The following is a 22,011-nucleotide window of genomic DNA, read 5'->3' on the forward strand; positions in this document are numbered from 1 at the left end:
CTTATTGTGGCATGTACAGGCAGATAATGTGTTGTTGAGTTAGTGTAGCCTTTTTTGGTCGCTACAGTCGTTATCCATAATCAGAACCACCAACTCTGCTAACGACCGTCGCTTCACGATAACTGCTGTGAATGGGATTTGACGGGTGATCTTTAATTACCGTTAGCAATTCGTTGTTACCAACTCCTATCTCCACTATTTTACGTTGTCCATTTGTCTAACGACCGCTTATTTGTCTTTCATACGCGGGAGACATTAACGCTCCTGAATAACGAGCGTTTGCTTAACGATACAGTTACTTTGTGAATAGCTAACGTGCTAGGCAGCTAGCTGATACCTGTCAAACTAGCATCTGGCTAGTTCCGTTCTTGTTTTTAAACACGAGAATGGAGAGGGAGACATTATCCCTGCCTGTCATGGAACCGGAGAACACATATGTAGTTTTTGTGGAGGAACTGCAACATGTAAGTATTCATTACAGTATTTAAAAAAAAAAAAAAGCCAGACTGACACCTATATGAATATTATTATTTACGCTGTCACGGCCTGTGAGGTTAACCATGACGTGTTAATTAGCAGGTGGCTGATGGATAATGACTTGGACGGTTCCTTGTCCTAAATCTACTCACCAAACTTGCCTTTAGCATTAGCAGCAGTCGACCGGGTCTTGTATATTTGATTGAAGACCTTTCACTGTCCTGTGCCCTTTTCATTGCTATCTAACTTTTCTTACAGCCCAGCCTTTGTTGAATTTGTATTGAACATTTAGAACTGAAAAGCAGTAAATTGAAGAGAGGCTTTTAATATTTGCCATTAGTATTAAGGCAGCTGTAATCCCTGTATTTTATTAGAGCCACGGAGTGAGAGCATGTATGTGTTTGCTACTGTTGTCTCATGGGGAGTTCAAAGGTTTCTTTGTGATTGGACTAATATGCTCGGTTTGGTATGACTGGGCATAAATGAAGCTAGTTTAACTATAAAGTGAAACCCACCTAGCTTGTGAAAGAGAAAAGCTTGTAGTATGAATTGCTCCCTAATCAAGTAATGTATGAAATGCTACATCACTTCAAAATGTATGTATAGAACAATGTAGAAAAACACGTTATTTTTATCTTAATAAATAACCAACAGAATTATTTTGGTGACTAAACTGAGAGTGTAGACTAATCTTTTTGTGTTTTTATATCGATCCTGTGTCCTTTATCACATACACTCAGCTGCCACTTTATTAGATAAATACTTGGGGGCTTGGCAATGTTTTCCAGTTTTCTGTTGTCCAATCCTGCTGAGCCCATGTCAGTCATATCATTAGTTTCCTGTTCTAGCTTACAAGAGTGGCACTTCTGCTGCTGCAGTAGCCTTTCAGCCTTAAGATTCGTTGTGGGACAGAGATGCTCTTCTTGCTAATCTTGGTTGTAATGAGTGCTTATTTGAGTTACAGATGACTCTTTACTGATGTGTCATAGTTTGGTAAATGTATGCACAGTGTGTTAGTCTAACGGTAGATTTAATTTGATGTTTAATCAGAGCTTCTGCAGTGTTTTTATTGTATATTGTCTAGTTTGTTTTTCCATTGGGCTTTTTTGTTTATTTATTTTGCAGCCAGATTTATAGTCATAATTATTTTGATACATTTTGAAACATGGTAACTCTCTTGTCTCTTTTTAATTGTCTTTGAGCTAAATTAAAAAAAAAAACATTTTTGTAAACCAAAGTATTCATGCAATAGCCTGAACTTAAGCTTTTACTGAGAGGAAAAAGTGATGTTGTGATAGGCAAAATGAGAATATGAAAGGAAAAGTGCAATCAAGTTATAAGACAAAATAAGAGCATCACTATGAAAATAATTTTCAATCAATTTCTTTTTCAATCTTCTTTTCACCACTTTTGAAAGCTGTGTTTGTAACTAGAAATCGATATAATTGAATTGCATAGTGCTAGTTTAACCATCTGTTTCCAGTTTAATTTCGTTCTCCAGAGTTAAAGCTGTGGTTGTGGGGTTGGTTTTTTTTTTTTTTTTGTCTCTTCAGATGATTTCATTGCTGCCAGAAGAGTGGAAGCCAGGAGAAACTTTGTTTGGCTGTCCTTGGCAAGCTGTTGTCATCACTGCTTTGGTTGGAGTATTGACCTTCACCCTCTTCTTCTGGAGGACTGTGCTGGCAGTAAGTGTTGTGATATTGCTGCTCTGTTTATTTGGTGCCTGTAAAATGCCAATATTATTTGTATGAGCTTTGATTTAATAAGGCTTTGTATCCCCCTGGGTTATACTCCCATTGGATTGAGTTATACACAGTATAAAATCTTCCATATTTAGGTCATTGTTGGATGATATTATACACTGTAAGATTTAAAATTGATTTTTTTAATTTTATTTTTAAAGATAAAGAAGAAAGAGTACCTCGGTAAGTTTTCAGTTATAATTTTTGCACAACATGACAAAATGCATATGTGTACGGCCTCATTGATTGTGTGCTTTGTGTAATGGGAAAAGTGGATGAAAAAAGACTCAGAGAGCAAATCCAGGTGCACAAAAAGGAAAAGGATGAAGCTCTCGCCAAAATGGCTGAACTCCAGAAACAGGTGAGCCCCAGAAAGAGAAATGTTGTTGAGTTTCTCCTATACAAAAACAAACAAAACACATCTGATTCATGTTTTCTTCTTTTTGTAAAAGACTGAACAACTGAAAGAAAATCAAAAACAGTCAAAGGAAACTGTTAGTTGTACAGTGAAAAAGATGCAAGAGCTAGAGGTAAGCAGTAAGAGTCTTTCTCATATGTATTTAGTCTTACGTAACCGGGTTGAATCTTTGTTGACACTCAGTTATTTGTTGAAGGGTTGTCGTTAATTTTTTTTTCTTTACTGTTTGCAGAGTAAAGTCTTACAGGCTGAAACATTGAATAAACAGATGGCCGAGGAAAAGGACAAATACGCACAGCTACTGGAGGAAGAGCAGGCAAACACTCTCCAAAATGAAACCAGAGTAAGTGTTTCATTTGCTTTCTGCTCGTTGTTATTTGCGTTCTTTTCGCTGATTCATGCTGCAATTATTTATTTATTTTTAACAGATTGAGAAATTAGAGAAGTTAAACGAGAAGCTACAAGCTAACAGGAAAAAGATTCAGGAAGCGCTCTCTAAGGTACAAATCCTTTTGGGATATTTTTTTTTTTGCAAACTCTGTAGTGTTACTGTGACCTTTTAGCTTTAATTTATCTCATAAACTGTTTTCTTTCATCCATAGACTACTGTTCTCCTGGATGAAGCCAAGATTCGGGAAGATGCCCGAAACGTTCAACAAAAATGTCTTGAAAAAGAGTTTGCTGCGTTAAAGGACGAGAACAAAACAGTAAGACAGATATGGATATTTCTCTTTTATATTGTCATTAATCTGAATGCCTAATCAGATTTAATTTATGCTTTTTACCCTGCCTCTTCTAACAGCTGAAGGTCACCATTAAAAGCTGGGAGGAAAAACACACAGAGCTTAATGAGAAGATTAAAGTCTATCAGAAGTCCCAGAAAGAACTGGAGGACTCTGTGGTGCTCAAAGATCACAATGTGGAGGTCATTTTTTTTCACTAACTACTGTCATAACTCTTCCTGATTTTTGTTATTATTTATTTATTTATTTATGAAATTGTCTCATTCTTGCACAATATGTCCACTTCAGGTGCTGTCTGAACTTCTGTCTGACCTGGAAGCTTGTGATTTACAAAAAGGTGACACCAAAGTTTTGGCCAATGGTGAAGTAGCACCTGGTAAGTTTGTAGTTTATCAGAATATTTATGGATGAAATACGGCGAGTAGTTTTATTAACCACTGTTTAATAATATAGTGTTTTGTTGTTCTTTCAGTGTCTCTTACAGACAAGAAGACGGCCGTAAAGAACAGAATCAAACAGATGATGGATGTTTCTAGGGTGAGATATCAACAGATGTTGTAAAGCTTATTATATTTTAGTTTATAGAGGATTGTTCGGTTTCTAAATGTTATTGCATTTTCCTGTATTTTTCCCTACAGGTTCAGACCACTCTTGCTGTAGTTGAAGAAGAGCGGGATCGCTTCATGACAAAACTACTGAATGAAGAGAAGTCCAGGAAGGCAATGGAAGGTACATTGTGAATTTGTTTAATGTCCTCGGGATTCCCATACACTTGTTTGCCATACACCTAGGGGTCATTTTTGACCCAAGGACAACACAAGGGTTAAGAAGTTGTGTAATTCAGTTGGGTATCTGCATCCTACTAAACTCCTCTTTGTTTTATTTTAAAACAGAGCAACACCAGGAGCTTGAACATGCAATCTCAACCCTGAAAAGTGAGAAGAGCCACATTGAAAACCAGTTCAAGATCCTCCAGCAGAAAAACGAAATCATGGTCGAAATGTATCAGCAGAAGGAAAATGCCCTGCAGCAGTAAGTGAAGTCTTCAGCAGATTCGAAATTGTTACTTCCTGTCGTGAATGTCTAAAAGTCTTCTGTATTTTTGTAGTTGTAAATTTTACTTGCTGTCTTTACACCATGAATGATGATGATGAGTAAGTGAAACCTCTCATCAGTTGTGATTTGTAGAAGGACTGGGAGTTACTGTGTTTCTCTGCGCACACAGGAAATTAACGAAGGAGGAGCTGGAGCGGCGCAGCAAAGAGAATCTGCTGTCGGAGGTTGGAGGGAAAGCTGTTGAAGCTGAGGAGCAGGTTAAAATTTTAAGGCAGCGCATTAATGAGATGGAGGACCAGATGAAGAAGACTGAGGAAGTCTACAAAGAGCAGGTAGACTGTGTGTTTGTTTGTTTTTTATCTTAACGTTTTCAGATTAGCCAACAAAATAAAAACATTACTCCAATCTGAATCTCGGCTGAATGGGATTTTCTTTCTTTAGATCAAAGAGCAGGAGAACAAAACTCACTCAAACTGGGTATGTTTCCACACCGTTTATTTACAGATGCGATAAATAATTTATTCGGTCTGCGTAAGATTAGTATTGAGCTAAAACATTACTCTGCTTCTTTGTGCTGCCTGCAGGTGAACGCTCGTAATGCAGAGCGAGCTCTAAACCAAGAGAAGCTCGAATCATCGAAGCTTCGTGAAAAGTGAGTTTTGGCAGTTGTTAAAGCTTCCTTGTTGTTCTGGAGTATCAGAAATTTTGTTTGTTACTCATAATGAGGCTGTTTCTATACAGGAAGTTGCGAAAGCCTGAAAATGTTTAGTCGTTACCTCACATCATAGCTGTTCCTATTACTGCTTAATGTGACTTCAGGCTGAATAGATTGGAGGCTATTGATTGTTTGTTTTTGTTTTTTTTGGACAAACTGTGAAATTATTTAATGACGTCACCACTGGCTCTGTTACATTTTCATCAGATAATTAAAATTGCCGTAAGTCACAGCCCAGTTTAACTGCATCTGAGCTGTTTTTCTTCCTATTCACAGATTGGCTGTACTCACCTCTCAGCTCAATGAGCGCCGCGCTCCTCTCTTCAGACCAAACTCTGGTCAGCCTGCAGGCCCTCGCCAAGGTAAGCAGGCACATCTCACCCTCTGTTTTATTTCCATCAGCTCAGCTGTCATCCCGAAGAACCACTGAAGATAATACTGTTTTCTGTTGCGGGGCAGGGGGGCTCCAGTTTTGCCTCATATGTGTTCTGATTGTGTATTTGTCCTGTTCATGTGCTTGATTTTTCTTGGAGACCCTGAAGTGACCCTCTTTATTGCATGACTTGTGTTGTTTTGTCAGCTGCAGTTCTTTTCTTTTGGTAAATTGACGGTTCAATTGTAACAGGTGACTCATACGGGCCCTCTCCTGTGAGTGGGGGTGCACCATCCCCACCTATAATGATTGAGGGTCCCAGGCGTCCTCCTTCTGCCCCAGTTGCACGGAGAATTGACCCGTTTGGTGAGTCCAAGTGGATTGCTTCCCCCACTTCCTTTTTACCCAAGTGGAACATCACTCTCCGTTACAACCTCATCTCTCTCCTCTTTCCCTCCTGACTTTATTTTTCTTTTCAGCTCTCTCACCTCAAGTTTTCCTTTTATGTTTTTTCCTAGTGTGTATTGCATCCTGATTCCTTCGGGTACCAGCTCTTATTTTCACCCTCCCTCCCCTTCCAGTTGGATCATTTGCTTGTTTCTGTTGAAATGTGCTTTTGCTTTTGTTTCATTAAAAACAAGATTAGATTGTGGAAGAAGATTTTCTGAATTTGTATGTGTATGTGTGAATAAGTTATTCTTAGAAATCAAAGATGATTTCATTTAAATGCAAGGGTTTGGGTTTTTTGTTTTGTTTTTTTTTTGTTTTTTGTACCTCTGATTTATTTTTTTTATTTTTTTTCCTAGGGTGTACAGTCTCTTTGTTTCCTCTTACTCTGTGTGTTGCGGCTGTGTTTTCCCTGCGAAGGGGCTCCATGGAGTTTTGGTTATTCATAGTTTTGTGTTTTTCTACCCTCAGGTCCTCGCCCTCCATCAGATCCCCATGGTCGTTACCCTGAAAAACACATCTCTGGGATGGGTATGTCCTCTGCAGTTTGTGCATTTCGAAGGTTTTGTGTTTATTTTGAACCTGTTATTAATGCAGTACTGTTTCCCCTCTTTCAGACATGATGGGCCCACGTAGCTCATCTCCAGCCAACTTGGATGCATCTGTAAGTTTCTTTTTAATCATATCAAACCCATTTTTATGTGATACCATCTCTCCTTTCATGTGTAGACTTAGAGCTCCTGCTGCATTTCCACTGTTTGTCCTAATCTGAAACAGACGCAAGCAGTAGATCCACAGATAAAAACAGAGACTAAGGCTGAGGTCACCACAGAGAATCCAGAGGCAGTGAGTACAGATGCTGTCAGTCCAGGTGTTGGTGTGAAGGTGTTTGGAAGCACTCCACGTCCTCTTCCCTTAAGCTGGATTTGGATTTGGAAGGGGATCAAAGGCTCTTCTTTTTCTCTGGGGCTGACTAAACATTTTTTTAGGCTTAGTGTGTTTTTCATCTCACTGCACTGAAAGAAACAGCAACTCAAAAATGTGTCTTGAAAATACTGGGGTTATGAAAAATTGCAGAGTATGTGTGTCATATATCAAGATGCTATGAAAGTGGCTTGTTTTTAATCCAAATAACCATGGTGTGTGGTTAGTGGTCATGTGATTAAACCCTGGCTAAATGCACTGTGTGGTTTCTGGATCACTTCACTGCATGACAAAGTGTTAGCCCATCTATACTCTCATGAAAGTTGTCACTTCAAATTGTCATGTTTGTTTGTTTTCCAGGGTCCAGGATCCTTCATAGCATCACCAATCAGGGACTCACCTGGACCCATGGTCCACGGACCTCCACCTGGTCCTGCACCCTATGATCCAATGCTCCCTCCTGGCCGTCTGCCACCACCCATAGCTTACAGACCACCGCGACCTGGCCCATATCACCTCCCACCTGGCCCTCCTCTTCTTCAAGGTCCTCCCCTACCAGCTAATGGACACCCAGGTATGCCCCTGCCTGGACCAATGGGAGGAGAGTTTGGACCCCCCAATGGACTTGCAATTCCCCCCAGGCAAGGCCCTGGCCCAGGCATTGATCCCCGGGGTCCGCTCCCACCGCAATTCCGTCCCCCTCCACCTCATCACTTTGGACCGATGCCTCCTCCACAGGGTACGTTCAACTTTTTGTTATATTTATAACACTATATTTTTAGGTCCATATAAACCTGATGTGGACCTCTTTATATGCCAGACTTTCTCATTTTAGTTTTAGCCAAAATGGGAAAAGTTCACTAAAATGTTATAGTTGTACTGAGTAGGGCTGTAACTAACGTTTATTTATGTAGTCGACTAAGCTGCCAATTTTTCTTTGATTAGTCAACAATTATTTCCATAACTCTTATCTCCACTTCCCTCAACATTACAATGACCCAGGAAGCATGAATTTGAAAATAATCAAATATATTTTCAACATTACTCAACAGGACCGTCAGAATAAAAATGAAATAAATAAAAAAAAATAACGCGCAAATAGGAAACTAAAAATGGCTTTTGTCCATAAGGTCAAATAAAGATTAAATCAAAAAGATTTAATTTCTAGTCCAAAATAACACATTTCAAGATGTTTCAGTTCATGAATTCATGATTGCAGTGGACATATCTTTGAGATGATGTCCCCAGCTGTTGAAAACCACGCTAAAGATGCTCTCTGTCATGACTTCAGCCATTTGAGAGGTGGATGAGTCTCTTTACAGGACAAACTCATCTATACGACTTTGCTTAATACTAGTAAAATAGAATTGGAAAACTGTCATTTCTAGTAAAACACAAACTCTGGGACATACTTAGATCAGTTGAACTGCCAACAGACAGTCTGTTGTCATCATCTTCAGTATTCTTCAGATTCAGATTCATCATGCAGAAGAAGAGCAGCAAGCTATTAGACATGATTCACAGTGGAGTTGAGTGAGTCCAGATAGATTGACGTAGAGGCAGTGTTATGGTAAAGCCTGGAAATGGACTCCATTTGTAGCCGCTTGCAATGCTTAAAATTTGATGAAGAGCAGCCATTCATAAACAAAGCGGATAATAGCATGATGGTAAATGAGCAGAAAGTAGTGCAGTGTACCACATGATGAGAGGAGTTACGGCTTTAACAAAAAAAAATATATATATATTTTTTTAATGTTTATACATGACATTTTCTCACATTTGCCACCATTAATTTCTAGTCATACAAGCCAATCTTACTTGGACTTAAAAAATATATAATAAACTGATCAGGGAAGCCATTCATATAGTTCGCCTTATCAACTCTTCGGTTTTAACTAGTTTAAGGTGGCATTCTGGCTTCTAATACTCAGCTTTTGGCAGATTTAGATTCTGTTTGTAGCAGCTGAGGGGTTCCTTGGACTTACGAGATGAACATACACAATGCTTATCTCTTATTAAATAATGCCAACTTTATGCTTCCCTTCTAAAAATGGCAAATAACATAATCTGCTGCTGTGGTTTTCATCCTGGCTGACTAACATGAAACAGGAAGGGCCGGGGCGAGCTGGTCAGCAGTAGCTGAACTTTCAGAATAGGTGGGAGGGGATTGTCCACAAGTAAATGAAATGCAGATGCTAATTTGGTGCTGATTTAAAAATGAAAAGAAAAAAATTGAGTTGCAGAATATATTCTGGTCCCTGTTCATCTACTTGGGCTACTAAAGTCTGTGTAAGAAGACCCTGAGGCAGAAGAAGGCAAAGGCTTCTTTATTTCCTGAAAGAAGTACAGACCTGGTCTTTGGTCTTTTTTGTCTGTGTGACCATCATTTCCCTGCGATTTTCCTGTTTAGGTGTCCGTGGGCCCATGGGACCTCGTCCACCCTTCCCTCCTGACATGCGCTTCCCATTACCACGTGACCACCCTGGCCAACCTGTGGACCTGCCTCTAGGTGCCCCGCCTCATCCAGCACATCCTGGTGATGCTTATGGCCCGCCTGCACCCGATGCCCTCCAGAACTCTGTAGCCGCTCACAGCGTCCCCAGACAAGACCTGCACGTGAAGCAGGAGGCCCCTCAGGACTCAGCCAGGCCAGAAATGGTCAAGCCTTAAATATGCCACCAGCTATGGCAGAGGACTCAAACACCCCCGTTAACTAAACCTGTCACAATAACAACCCAGATCCAGTACAAACAAAGATCATGATTATTTTCATAGTCCAGATGCAAATGTTCTTACAGCGAGGCCCGCAGATTAAAGAATGATCAGTTATGTCTGAAATGTGAGCTGAAAGGGTTGCCACTTTTCTAAACAGCCTGTGCAATAACACTTCGTTTTATGCCAGATTTTCATTTGTGTTGATCTTTAAGAAAATTATATAGCTATGATTTTTAAAGGGGCAGTTTTTTTTTTTTAAAAAAATGTCATTTCCTGTGGAAATTGTTTTTTAAAATTGAGAAACAGGAGGGAGGTTTAGCTTCTAGCATTTCAGGAATACCATGATTTTTCCCAAAGCTCTTGCTTTACGTACAAATTTCAAAGCAAATGTGTAATTTGACGGCCAGATGTATAACTTATTTTACTATGTTGGTAGAACTTTTATTAATAAAGAATATAAAAGCTGTGTGTGGTACGTTAATACTGAGGATGTTTTTTGTAGGGTGTGCGATGAAGAATATATGTGAAGAAATAAGGCGTACATCTGTGCTGTTATACAGACATGTTGGTCCAAAAGCTGCTGTTTCGTATTTGCTGTCTACTGCTCAGTGATTGTGCTGTTGGTGGGACAAGGACAAAAAAGCTGCTCGGTTAATCTGATTTGCTGAGCTGGGAAGTCGTTCCACCAACATGTTAATGTGCTTTTAAGTCAGAATGTGAAAACGTACAGAGACAATGTGTTTGCATTTTTATTGCTCAGAGTGATGATGACAGTTTTTGTTATTTAATTACCTGGGGTTTCTTTTTCTGGTTTACAGCTAAAATGTAACTTTTGTAGCTAATCCAGGTCCCTCTATGTGGAGGGAAAGTGTTAGAACAGAATGCCATAATTCAAATTAAAAATGAGGGGAAAAAAATTATTTGAAATACGTGAATTTGCTCCATTAATCAAAAACGTCTCTTAGTTAACCAAATATTTACTTTGACCCGCCGTGTGTCTGAGTATGACGTCAATAAGTTGGCCACCTGTGCAACAAAAGTTTCTCAGACTTCCCAAGACGTTTTTTTATGCTCGAGTGGGAGTTCATGTGAGTTTTCAGTCTTTTTCCGCTTACTCCACTACCAAAAGAATGTGTAAGGAGTAAATACACAACACTGCTTCTCACTGTCCTAGGAGACTCTCATTCATGCTTCATCTCGGATTCAGCGCTGGCTTTGGGCCACTTCTGCCTTTGTGCTCTGAGGATTGTATGCTATGTGATAGAAACTAGGGTGTCTTGTGGGCTGGATCTGGCACTCGGTGGTAGATTTCTCCAAGTAGCCCCTCCTAAAGCCATTGATGTCAGTGGTAGTAACATTGTGGTGTTGGCTTTTTGGTGGAAATTCTTGGATATGGTGTTACTGACCACCATCTTACAAACCACATTTACCCGAATATTCAGGAAGCTGGAATACCCAGAGGTAACCTGCACAGAAAGTACCCTGGCCAAAGCAGGGGATTTGAACCAGGAACCTTCCTGTTTCCTTTTTTTTTTTTTTGGGTTTGTAAATCTGACAAAATTAAAGAAGCAAAACACGATACCTCGGCTACATAAAGTCATACGTCCGTGCTGATCTGTGCTAATTATAACTCAATTTTCTGTCTTTACATCATCTTCACATTAAACATTTTTATTTGAAATACTTAATAGCATCACTTCTTGATATTAACTTTTCTATTTCAGTATATTAATGTATAAACTTTTCCTCACTCGAAAAATATCAGTTCAAATAAATCAACACACTGCCTCATTTGTAGTTTATTAGAAATTAAACACGCCGTAAATGTTTGATACAATTTCCTTCATTCTGCCAAAACGAAAACACTCCACAGTTCTCACTCCTGCCACATCAGAGCACTTCACACATACACACGGTTACTGTATATTCATCAGTTAGTGTATCTTACAGTTAATTTACAGTCCAGATTTTTTTTGTGACATTACAAAAATAAAATCTAAAAATCAAAAATTACAAGACGTTTTAGTGAAGAACATCTATAGAGTCAAAATGGAAAGAAAGATGTGAAAAGCTCGAGAAAAGAAAGAGGTCTCTAGAATAAAAAGAAGAGCACAAGCGCATGAGAACAGTTCTGAACGTAATCCCATTCACACAGAGCCAACACGAAATCTGCAACGTAACAGTGGATTAAAACCCTCTGTGTGGTTACGACAGCATGTGATCCAACACTGCGTATCGGAAACCGGTGCTAAACATCCGCTTCATGGCGAGACACTTCCACAGTATGCAGACCGTGCTGCATCTCTTTCCCTCTACGTTTCTAAATCCACGCTGACACGTGGCCACTGTCAGATTTATAGGGACATTAAACGTCTCCCTTTGTGATTTTTTCTGAAAAACCCAACCGTTTTTTTTTTTTAAAACCAGTATCACTTTACATGTGCTACAAGTTTAAAAAGAAAAAAACATTGATTAAATTGAAGATGTTACCTGTGATGGCCCCACTTGAGTCATTATAAACCTGAATGTGACTACTCACTAAACCAGTATGAAGTGCAGACTGAGTTTGCTTAGTGTTTAATTACAAATGAAAATTAAAAATGTACTTTTCAAATGATATGCACGTTTACTTCCGATGGCACAATTCTTGCATGACTTGCACTTCGTTAGGTACACTGGTTCAAATGCTGGTGAATGGAATGGCATGCTTTGGGCCCCTTGGTACCAACTGAGCATTGTTTAAACACCACAGCCTACCTGAGTATTGTCGCTGACCACGTCTATCCCTTTATGACCAGTGTTCCCATCTACTAATGGCTGCTTCCAGCAGGATACCACACCAGATCGCAAAACTTAAACCATCTCAAACTGCTTTCTCGAACATGACAACAGGTTTACTGCACTCAAATGGCCTCTCCAGTCCTTAGACCTCAATCCAGCAGAGCACCTTTAGGATGTGGTGGAACAACTCACAGGCATTTGCATCGTGGATGTGCAGTTGAAAAAAAAAGAAAAGAAGATATAGCCTAATAAAGTGTCCAGTGAGTGTAAGTTTAAACAGATACAGTTTGACATTTTGAGCGGGGAAACTTACAACTTGTTACTTAGTGAGCTGGCGGCAGCTGAATCTGTGCAAAATAAGCCACCTTTAATTCAAAGCTGCTAAATGTCAGGAACTGTAAATGTTAAAGCAGGAAACAAAACTGTGAGACAGAGTCTGCGACAGGCAGTAAACAGATTCTTTGTCAGGTTAGTGCCCCTTTAAATTTCTGTTAATTCACTAGTTTTAAGACAAAATGAGGAAACGTCAGGACTCGTCTCTCTTGCGTCTGTTATACCTGTTTTAGATGTGTGATTATGAACCGTTCATAACTAAAAATGATAAAAGTTTATTATTGTAGTGCACTCCGGACCTCATAAATACACCCGGATTACAAAAAGCACTTCTTTTGTGGCTCAATGGAACAAGCTGTCGCTGTTTTGTCTTTAATTTATTTCATGTCTTCCTTGGTTTGCCGAACTTAAAAGTCTAAACTGAACATTGAAGGATTCAGATGCAGATGCTCACGGCCTCTTCCTGACCCCCCGAAAAAAAGAAAAAAAATCAGTGAGCTACGGAAGACTGAAATGAGGTGGTTTGAACATGCTACTTCTGGATTCTGGAAAACTTGGTATTTCCTACACTTCACAACAAAATCAAAGACTTTAAAATCTGAGTGTGAGCTGATGCGACAGGAATCCAGCTCTGTTCACTTTACTTTCTTCAAATACTCATGGAAAAAATAAAAAATAAATACCACAGGTTTTTTGTTGTTGTTTTTTTAGTATTGCTTGATGCGATGAGGGGGAACACCACATTTTGCTGGATGTGGATGTGAGAGAGGCCTTCGAAGGTTCGAAGCGTGGTCCGACTTAGCTGTCTTTGTGTAACGTCTGATGAAGATGGAGATAAAGTGGTTTCTTTGTGAGAAGCTGCAGTTTCTTCCTCTTAAAGTCCGTGGGCTTCTTGTACCTGAAATGAAACACAGGAGCAGTTTTCACTCCACAATCGAGAGAAGATTTTTCTCCAGTTCACGCTGGAAAACGCTCATTGGACGGTGAGACTCACAGCTCAATTACGATCGGCCCGGGTTTGATCTCGTCCATTTCCATGAAGGCAAAACACTTTGTGCTGGTGAACCTCTTTTTGGGTTTGTAGTGCTTGAATTCAAAGAAGATAGCTGCTCCTGGAAAAAATGTAAACGTACCTCAAATGTTAAAGGAGGATATGAGAGAATATGTTTAATAGTCACATTAAATCAGGAAAAATACTGGTGCTGGCCAGAGGGATACACCTATTGTATCAATTTCAAATTCCCCTTGTTCCCAAGTTATCGCATTCACAAGATTTTCAGAAAACATAACCTCTGACCTTGAGATCGAGTTAACTGAGATAAGAACTTGCATGAGATTTTTTAAGCGATACATCCATGGTATCAATTTCAAAATCCTAGGTGACAATATTTCTAAATTTGCAGCAGGTTGCTGTCTCTTCCTGGGCTTGGTTGTGCGTGAGGTTTCTTCCTGTTAAAAGTGAGTTTTTTCTTCCCACTGTCGCCAAGTGCTTGTTCAAAGGGGGGCGTTTGATGGTTGGGGTCTTTACCTTACAATATAAAGCGCTCTTAGGCGCCGTTGTGATTTGGCGTTATATAAATAGAACTGAAATTAATTGAATTGAATTAACTTAGGTGCCACATAGGTCACATAGGTGCCACCTATGCAGTAATAATTAACCATTAACTAATAGTAAAGTGTGGAGAATTCATAGCCAGCAAGTGGTCTTCTTTCCTGGCTCCTGCACAAACTACACAGACATCTCTTTATATCTGCTACATGTGAGAAGGACTGCCTGGAGTTTTTGTTTATGTGTAAAAACAGCTTTATTTTCACTGCAGGTTTATTTTCTAGTCGTCCGCTCCTCCCCGCAGGAGCTCTCTTGCCTCTACTCGGAGAACGCTGAGCAAAAAAAAAAAAAAAAAAAATCACACAAATTACTTGGCATGCTGTGAACCCAGCGTGTGGCGGGGACTACCTTTTGGTAATTTCTCCACATGTCTCTGGACCTCCACGTCCACACTGAAGTGAATGTACGTGTCTTCCTTTCTGGTGGCCACGGGGGTATCCTGCACCGGGTTCAGATCGACACCGTTTACATCTGCAGCCACAGGAAAAGGCGGAGAGGTTTTCATGTACAGGGGACAGAGAGCGTGGGAGTACAGCTGAAAAGAGGGTGTGTCCAATCTGAAAGCAGCAGCTGTGAAGGTTATAAAAGCAACTCCAGGCCAGCCTGCTGAAGGCGTGCACTGTGGGATCTGTACCTTTGACACTGATGGTCATGTAAGGATCAATGCACTGTCCGGCGTCCCTTTAACCCAATTTTTTCAATCCTTATTGTAAGTAGCGTCATCCCAGGCTCTGAGGGTAGCCGTGGTAACAAGGTACCTATAAAAGGACAAAGGTCAGAAGATATTAGCAGTTAGAACTGGTTTTAAAAACTGGTTTCAAGTTGGGGATTTTGGCAAACCAGTTTTACACATTTTGATCAATCCATAGGAATGATGCGTTTAATCCATTCTCCTTTAAGTCCCTATCACTTCCTGATGGATATCTGTCTTTGGGGCTTTGTCTACAGGCAGTTTGCCAGTAAAAAGTTAGTTTACAGAGGTTTAAATCTCTTTAGCTAAATAAAGTTTGAACTACAGCAGGAAACAAAGCTGACGAGAGGAAATAAAGTGAACCAAAAAAATATCAAAGCTGTAGCTGTGAACCAAAAACCATCATCTGAAAGAAGATAAAGACACATTAAAACAGAAGGGAATACAACACAGCCAACGAGCCAATCAACAGTGGAAATAGGAAACACGTGACCAAATTATGTTGTCGTTTTGACCCTAATTTGGGGGCAAAGTTTCCCACCGTACACTGTGGAGTTTAATGGATCTGACTGGCAGTCCTGCACATGTGTTTTAAGCCCTTGTGACTACTTAAATCAAAGTTAAGGCTCATTTAAAATTGGGGCTGCAAGTAATTGCTGGGATTTGAGCCAAGAAGTCTGCTGCTCCTTGTACATTACTCACATTTATATATAGTTTGAGCTATTGTAAGCACAAAAATATGGGTTCCTCTATTCGCCCCCATCCCGAGAATCTCACGTACTTTTGGTTTCATTATGATTAAATTGGACACAGAATTTATTGTGCTTCTTTTCTGTTGGATCAAATTTCGCAGCATCCTATGTGAACACTTTTAGAAAAGGTCATCAATGACTCTCACACACTCATCATGGGCATGAATGCCGTGGTAGTTTTTTGGCTTTTTAATAGTTTCTGTGAACTGTTTTTTCCAGGATAGAATAATAGTGCAGCATACAGCTTTAATAACACAAGTTTTAATATATTTTGCATTTTTTTCTCATCTCCATAGGGTCAAAGGTATACAAACAGGCTCAAATCTATACATACATCCGCATACAATCAACAATGTCTTTTAACTTAGCAAGGCTGAGGCCTTCTAACTTCTCGTTAGCAGTTGTTATTGACTACAACTAGCAGAAAATCTTTGCCGGCATAAAACAAAGATTTGTTTGACGGGACTCATTAGATTGATCAAGTTAAGAAGGTCTCTTGGAGAAATTTCTAAACAACTGCAGATTCCTGGATCAAACAACTTAAAACCAGGAACCAATGAGGCGCAAACTTCACATGAACTGGAAACGTCTGAAACACCAGCATCTCTGTCCACGGTGACACAATCATCATAGACTGAGACGATGCTGACCAAGAAAGAAGCTCCTGCTCCAAAACCCACAACTGAAATTTGCACCACATGAACAAGCCAAATGCCTTCTGGAGAAAACTGTTATGGTCAGACGAGACAGAGATTGAGTTATTTGGCCACAATGACAAGAGGTATGTTTGGGGTCGTAACGGTGAGGCTTTCAAACCAAAGAAAATTGTACCGACTGTCGAGCATCACGCGCTAGGGCCTCCAAATCCTTCCATCTAACCTCAAATCAGCAGCTAGACGGTTGAAACTTTGTCACAGTTGGGTGTTCCAACAGGACAATGTTCCCAAATGCAAATCAAAACTAGGAAAATGGGAAGCAGGCTAACATTAAGCCCTTAAAATAAACTTCCCTATTTTTGGACTACGCTTAAAAGCCAGCTCTCCTCCAGGAAATCAAGCAATTTAAATAAACTCTACTAATTCTGCTGAGAAGAGTGTTCAAATATCCAATTAGAATTATGCCAGAAGCTTCTTGGTGGTTACCAAAAGCGTCTGCTTAAGGTGCAACTTAAGGGACATTTAACAAAATGTCATTGCAGGTGCATGGACCCTGTGTGGATTCGACAAAATACCAAATAAATAAAAATTTGTGCAAGCAAATCTTGCTTTTTTAAAGTCACTAAAGCTGCATGCTGTACAATCCATCCACCCTGGAAAAATAACAGGTCAAAGAAATTATTAAAAGCCCAAAATTACCATGACATTCATGCCCATGATGACTATGTATAAACGTCTGACCACAACTGTATATTTAGAGTTTTCGAAACCTCACTTTGGAATGATGATGGAACAAGGAGATGTTAGGTTGGGTATAACACATCCTCTGAGGACAGAAATGATCTCAGAGCCAAATCATCACATTTACCATAAAGTACTTAACTCTAATAAAGGAAATATTTCTGATTTTAATAAATGAGCTCTGAAAAAAAATCTGTTTGGCCAAAGCTGATGGAATCAGGCGACCTTGATCAGTGGAAAAGCTTTCTGTTGGTGAAAGAGTGAATCATTAACTTCACCTTCCAGTCACATATACGCATCTAGTTCTAAAATTAACTCTGAATGAGGCAGGATTATTCACAGTCATGCAATAGAGGACAGATTCAAACGCCTTTCATTCATAAGCTGTACCTTGCAAAGCTGCTAATGAAGCAGGCGGGAATGAGCGGTGAAGCCATGCACGGCACCAACAGAAAAGACAAAAAAAAAAAGCAAACACACACGGTCAGATGATCCTCCAAAACACGACAACATGTAACAATGACATGTGAACTCAAGCGGGTGATAAACAGGTGTAACGCACCAGGAGCCCGTGGCGGAAAAGCTTCCGTTGAACCTGCTCCCGCTGTGGCATCCTCCTCCTCTTCCAGCTCGAGGTTCTCCTCTTCACCTGGAGCAAAGATTTTCCTGATGGCAAGGAACACAAACCCGCCCCCCCAAAACACCTGATTCATTGGACTGATAAAGTTTACATATCCCTGTAAGGAAAATATTTAAAGCGTGTGCCCCCCTTCACAGACACACTTTTTTTTTAGAGACCTGAAGATAAAATTATCAACGCTTGTGTGTGATTACATGACTCATGTTGATCTATTAGTTATTCTTTTATTGTATTAATTCACAAAAATCTGTAAATCCAGTAATGTTGAGAGACAATGACACATGCAGCACGAGCCCAAAGCAGTAATAACACCAGTGATGGATTTTTACCTTAACGGCACCGGCTGAACATCGAATGGAAACTCTTTGTTGTAGGTGAGTACATTTCTAATTACTGTTGAAGAAAAAGGAGTTAGGTTGATTATATCACTATTAAAACATGTCAGAATATCCAGTAAATTGTCCATCAGTGTTTTTCCTTCATAGAGAAATTGTTTCCACAGGCCAGAGCAAAAGGAAAAAAGAAAAATCACCAGATCAACATTTTAAATTCGTCTTTCATTTACTAAAGTGTAATAAACATTTGTTTGCAAAATGCCCAGAAATGCATGTAGAGTTCTGTCAAATAAGGCCACACAGTTTCAGCACCTTTACTGTACACACATCAATCATGTTTTTCTGCAGAGTCGCCCCTTAGAGGCCCATTTCGAGCCAGGAAAAAACCCAGTCATACACTTACTGGTTTCCAGTTTCTTCAGGTCTTCTAAGTTGAACTCTTCCTTTGACTGAGTGCACTGAAGAAACCCAGACAAAAGATATGTTCAGTATTTGTTTTTCCTCAGGAAAAAATGTAATTTTTTGCAGCGCTGTGCATAAGTCTTGAGCCACCCCTAATTTATTCATAATGGGAAATAGAAAAGTGTGTAAACATACAGCATACAAGGCAAAAACAACTCTAACGAGCTTGAAAGCCAAGATTTATGATCACTTTTATTCATCATGAACTGACGTCTCTTAGTCAAGCTTTCTTATGGTTTCTTTAGGTAGTCTTCAGAAACAGCTCTCCAGGCTTCTTGAATGACATTTACAGCTCTTTCTTGGAAGTTGGTCGTCTTCTGTTCAATGTGAGACGATCTCACACTTATCTCACATTAATGTTGAGGTTCAGGCTCAGGGGAGGTCAATCCACGACTGACAGTGACTCTTTGTGTGTTTCTCTATTCAGGAATACTTTTCCTGCATTGGCAGTGTGTTTGGGCAGAAAAATAACGCCATTATCAAACACTTTCTGGACGGACCAGAATCTGATTGTACTTTTCTGTGTTCTTATTCCATCGATTTTAACAAGATCCCTAATGCACACTGGCAGAAACGCAGCCCCAAATCATTACAAGGTTTTACAGATGGGTGTAGACACCCACCACTACACCTCTCTCCTGACCCCTTCTATACTTACCGATGATGATTTGAACCAAAAATGTCAAACTTGGATTCATCACTCCATAAAACCTTTTGGCACTGATTTCGAGTCCAGTTCTTGTTTAATTTGGCATCCCTCAGCCTTTCCTCCCAGTTTCCTTTCCTTAAGAACGCCTTCCTGACAGCCACCCTTCCACTGAGACCATTTCTGATGAGGCTTTGTTGAACAGTACATGGCTCAGCTGAAGGGTCAGATGGATCTCTCAGGTCCATGTGTCAGGTTTTTGATGGATTTTTTCTGGTTTCTTAAGGCTTTGAAGTACTGTTTTGTATTTTAGGCCTCTCACTTCTTTTCTTCTATACTTGACACTTTTCCTTATCTTATTTTAAGGACACCTTTTCAGTTATAGCTCTTTGGGAATCACTTAGTCCAACAATCACAATTTTATGCCTTTTAAAACTCAAAGTGTCTAAAGATAACATTTTAAATCATTTATTTGCTAAGTTGCCTGTTATGTGTAGATACAAGACCGTTTTACCCCTTGAATTAGGTGCCTTTTTATGCTTGAATGAGTCACTGGTTAGTGTTAAGTGACTTAACAAGGAAAAACTTCCCTTTGGAAATGGTCAGGTACAAGGAGTGGACCTGACCATTGGCCAATGTCCAAAGACAAACTTTGAAAGACCTTCAGAAAGCCTGGAAAACTATTGCTCAAGACCACTTTCAAAAGTGTTATATGCATAAGTAAAACTGCCGATGCTCAAATTTTACTTTTATATAATAACGATGACCTCAGCATCTCTGAAAACCTGGATACGGCCTCCTTTTTGTAGCTACTAATCACGCAGACTCCTATACAAACCTGCAAACTGGCACTTCTCATCTCCAGACATGTTGCAATCTTTGCCAGAGTTTTCTTTAAAAGAAAAAAAAAAACACTCGTTAGTTTAAGTAAAGTGACAGGCACTCCGGTGCAGAAGCTGCAGGCGGATGTAATGATTACCTTCTGCTCTTCGGTGAAGTCTGATGAATTTGCTGACTGGACTTCTTTTTGCAGTTGTCTTGCCAAACTAAACGAACCCACATGAAACACAGTTAGACGCGTTAATGATTCACTGCAAGACCCTGCAAGACTCCTATAAGGTAAGGTGTGTGTCTGTGCGCCCCCCTGCGGACAGTAGAAGCCGCTGCAGTGATCTAGATTTTTGCATTGTTAGTGCAGTTTTAAATAAACTATTAACTGGGAGAGAAGCTGGGCGCATTTTAAGGAAATTGCAAAGACAAAGATCTGGTCTGAGAAGCAGAAACCATTCCTCACTCAGCAGATGAAACCCACCCATAACAATGAGAGGGTGTGGCTGACTGTTTCCCAACACTCTGAGGAATACTGGCCCGTTTCTGCATTGCATGACACATAATGAAACAGACTGCTCGCAGCTCCGACCGATTTTCCATGACAGGCTACATGGACGGACTCTCCCTTAAACTCTAAAGTGCTGCTGTGGACAGAGCTAGGATGCATCAGGCAACACATCTGCTCCCCACTGCAACAACTGCCACATCACGTCATGGATGGTAGGGTTTATTTACTGCTCCGAGAGCTGACTGACAGCACACGGGCTAACTTCTTGCACCTACTGTCTCCTACATGTTTCCCCGCAGATTTTAGGGACAGGCGACCCAGAGAAGGGAAAAATAATAATTTTTAAAAAAGAAGAAGAAGAAGAAGAAGCACAGCGCCCGGACTGCGTTCGGGTTAAACCAGCGCTGTGGACACACAGGACACACATGTTGAATGCAACTTACATTTGGTACTCATCTATAGCCTCCACTAATTGTCCCCACGAGTCAAAGTCTGTGCCTTTCTTAAAACTGGCGTGCCATTTCTGAATAGTCTTGTTGACATCAGACATGTTGGCGGGGCGGATACTCGCGGCGCTCTCAGGGCAGCATAGCCGAGGAGGAGATTCATCTACGGGGCTTCAGCGGCAGCGGAGTCGTCGGCCAGGTCATCTGCTGTCCAGAGGCGCGCGGATAGACCGGTGACACTCCGACCAAGCCCTTTCTGCCTGCTCACCCTAATATCAGCGCATCCGCAGGAGAAAGGAAGTCCCGCCTGGAGCTCGGGGTGCGCGCGTTTCGGGACTCGGGGTCGCCCGAATGGGCGAAGAGCACCGCGGCGCGTTTGAGGTTTGAGTGCTGCGGGGAGAAAGTAGAGCTATTTTATTGAAAGGTGCAGGGATTTTTAACAACTGTATACACCAGCAACAGCTATGAAGCAGTACTACAGTTAAAATACTGCAAAGTAACAGTGTTCATGTTTGGCTGTTTGGGGTTGTTTTGTTTTTTTATGTATTCTCCACTTTTTATTTTATTTTTTTCTTTTCTTTTTAGGTATAAGGATCTTTCACTACACTGTTTTGAATTTTAAAAAACAGTAAACACAAGCTCCAACGAAAACCCCCCAAATAATATTTATAATAAAATACAATATGATTGTGACTGTTTTATTTATATAGCACCATTCTTTACACTTATACTCAATGTGCTTACCAAGCGATCAAAACAAGAGAAATCATAGACGTCTACAGTGTCTTAAGGCAATACAAAATGCAAGCTAACGAACACAAACTTATTATATGTAGGAATAATTAAAAGGTTTCAAGTTAAACATGTGTTATTACAACACTAACAGGGTCCACATGATTACCTTTTATTATAAAATTTAAAAGTGTTATTTCATTTATTTATTTATTTATTTGTCTTGATGGTTGCTCAG

General features: G+C 40.1%; 2 protein-coding genes and 1 long non-coding RNA gene across 4 annotated transcripts in view; 2 read left to right on the plus strand and 1 right to left on the minus strand.

Annotated features, from left to right (window-relative positions):
* The window catches only part of mia3 (MIA SH3 domain ER export factor 3), a 24,728-nt gene extending 14,652 nt beyond the window's left edge, over positions 1-10,076 (plus strand). The window contains exons 7-28 of one of the 2 annotated variants that reach the window (XM_026142822.2): positions 2,031-2,162; positions 2,381-2,402; positions 2,492-2,580; positions 2,672-2,749; positions 2,870-2,980; positions 3,066-3,137; positions 3,240-3,344; positions 3,440-3,562; positions 3,669-3,756; positions 3,853-3,917; positions 4,019-4,109; positions 4,274-4,412; positions 4,606-4,768; positions 4,878-4,913; positions 5,021-5,088; positions 5,428-5,513; positions 5,777-5,890; positions 6,443-6,502; positions 6,589-6,635; positions 6,749-6,817; positions 7,256-7,634; positions 9,306-10,076. In XM_026142822.2, the coding sequence (XP_025998607.2) occupies positions 2,031-2,162; positions 2,381-2,402; positions 2,492-2,580; positions 2,672-2,749; positions 2,870-2,980; positions 3,066-3,137; positions 3,240-3,344; positions 3,440-3,562; positions 3,669-3,756; positions 3,853-3,917; positions 4,019-4,109; positions 4,274-4,412; positions 4,606-4,768; positions 4,878-4,913; positions 5,021-5,088; positions 5,428-5,513; positions 5,777-5,890; positions 6,443-6,502; positions 6,589-6,635; positions 6,749-6,817; positions 7,256-7,634; positions 9,306-9,565 (2,397 nt within the window). In that variant the 3' untranslated portion in view covers positions 9,566-10,076. The remainder of the gene's footprint in view (positions 1-2,030; positions 2,163-2,380; positions 2,403-2,491; positions 2,581-2,671; positions 2,750-2,869; positions 2,981-3,065; positions 3,138-3,239; positions 3,345-3,439; positions 3,563-3,668; positions 3,757-3,852; positions 3,918-4,018; positions 4,110-4,273; positions 4,413-4,605; positions 4,769-4,877; positions 4,914-5,020; positions 5,089-5,427; positions 5,514-5,776; positions 5,891-6,442; positions 6,503-6,588; positions 6,636-6,748; positions 6,818-7,255; positions 7,635-9,305) is intronic. The other variant, XM_026142823.2, reaches the window with a different exon arrangement.
* Positions 10,077-13,086: 3,010 nt separating this feature from the next.
* Positions 13,087-21,350, minus strand: aida (axin interactor, dorsalization associated). Its single transcript, XM_026142832.2, is given in 12 exon segments — positions 13,087-13,622; positions 13,719-13,836; positions 14,682-14,804; positions 14,968-15,013; positions 15,015-15,091; positions 17,564-17,575; positions 17,736-17,839; positions 18,143-18,206; positions 18,552-18,606; positions 20,095-20,148; positions 20,236-20,302; positions 21,039-21,350. Coding segments are annotated over 12 exon segments (927 nt in total). The 5' UTR covers positions 21,146-21,350; the 3' UTR covers positions 13,087-13,522.
* On the plus strand, positions 20,597-21,734 carry LOC145420326 (uncharacterized). Its single transcript, XR_013901626.1, has 2 exons — positions 20,597-20,807; positions 20,895-21,734. It is a non-coding gene; the product is annotated as an uncharacterized LOC145420326 (long non-coding RNA).
* The last annotated feature ends 277 nt before the right edge of the window (positions 21,735-22,011 follow it).

The sequence above is a fragment of the Astatotilapia calliptera genome, chromosome 15 (assembly GCF_964374335.1).
Source record: "Astatotilapia calliptera chromosome 15, fAstCal68.1, whole genome shotgun sequence".
Lineage (NCBI taxonomy): Eukaryota > Metazoa > Chordata > Actinopteri > Cichliformes > Cichlidae > Astatotilapia > Astatotilapia calliptera.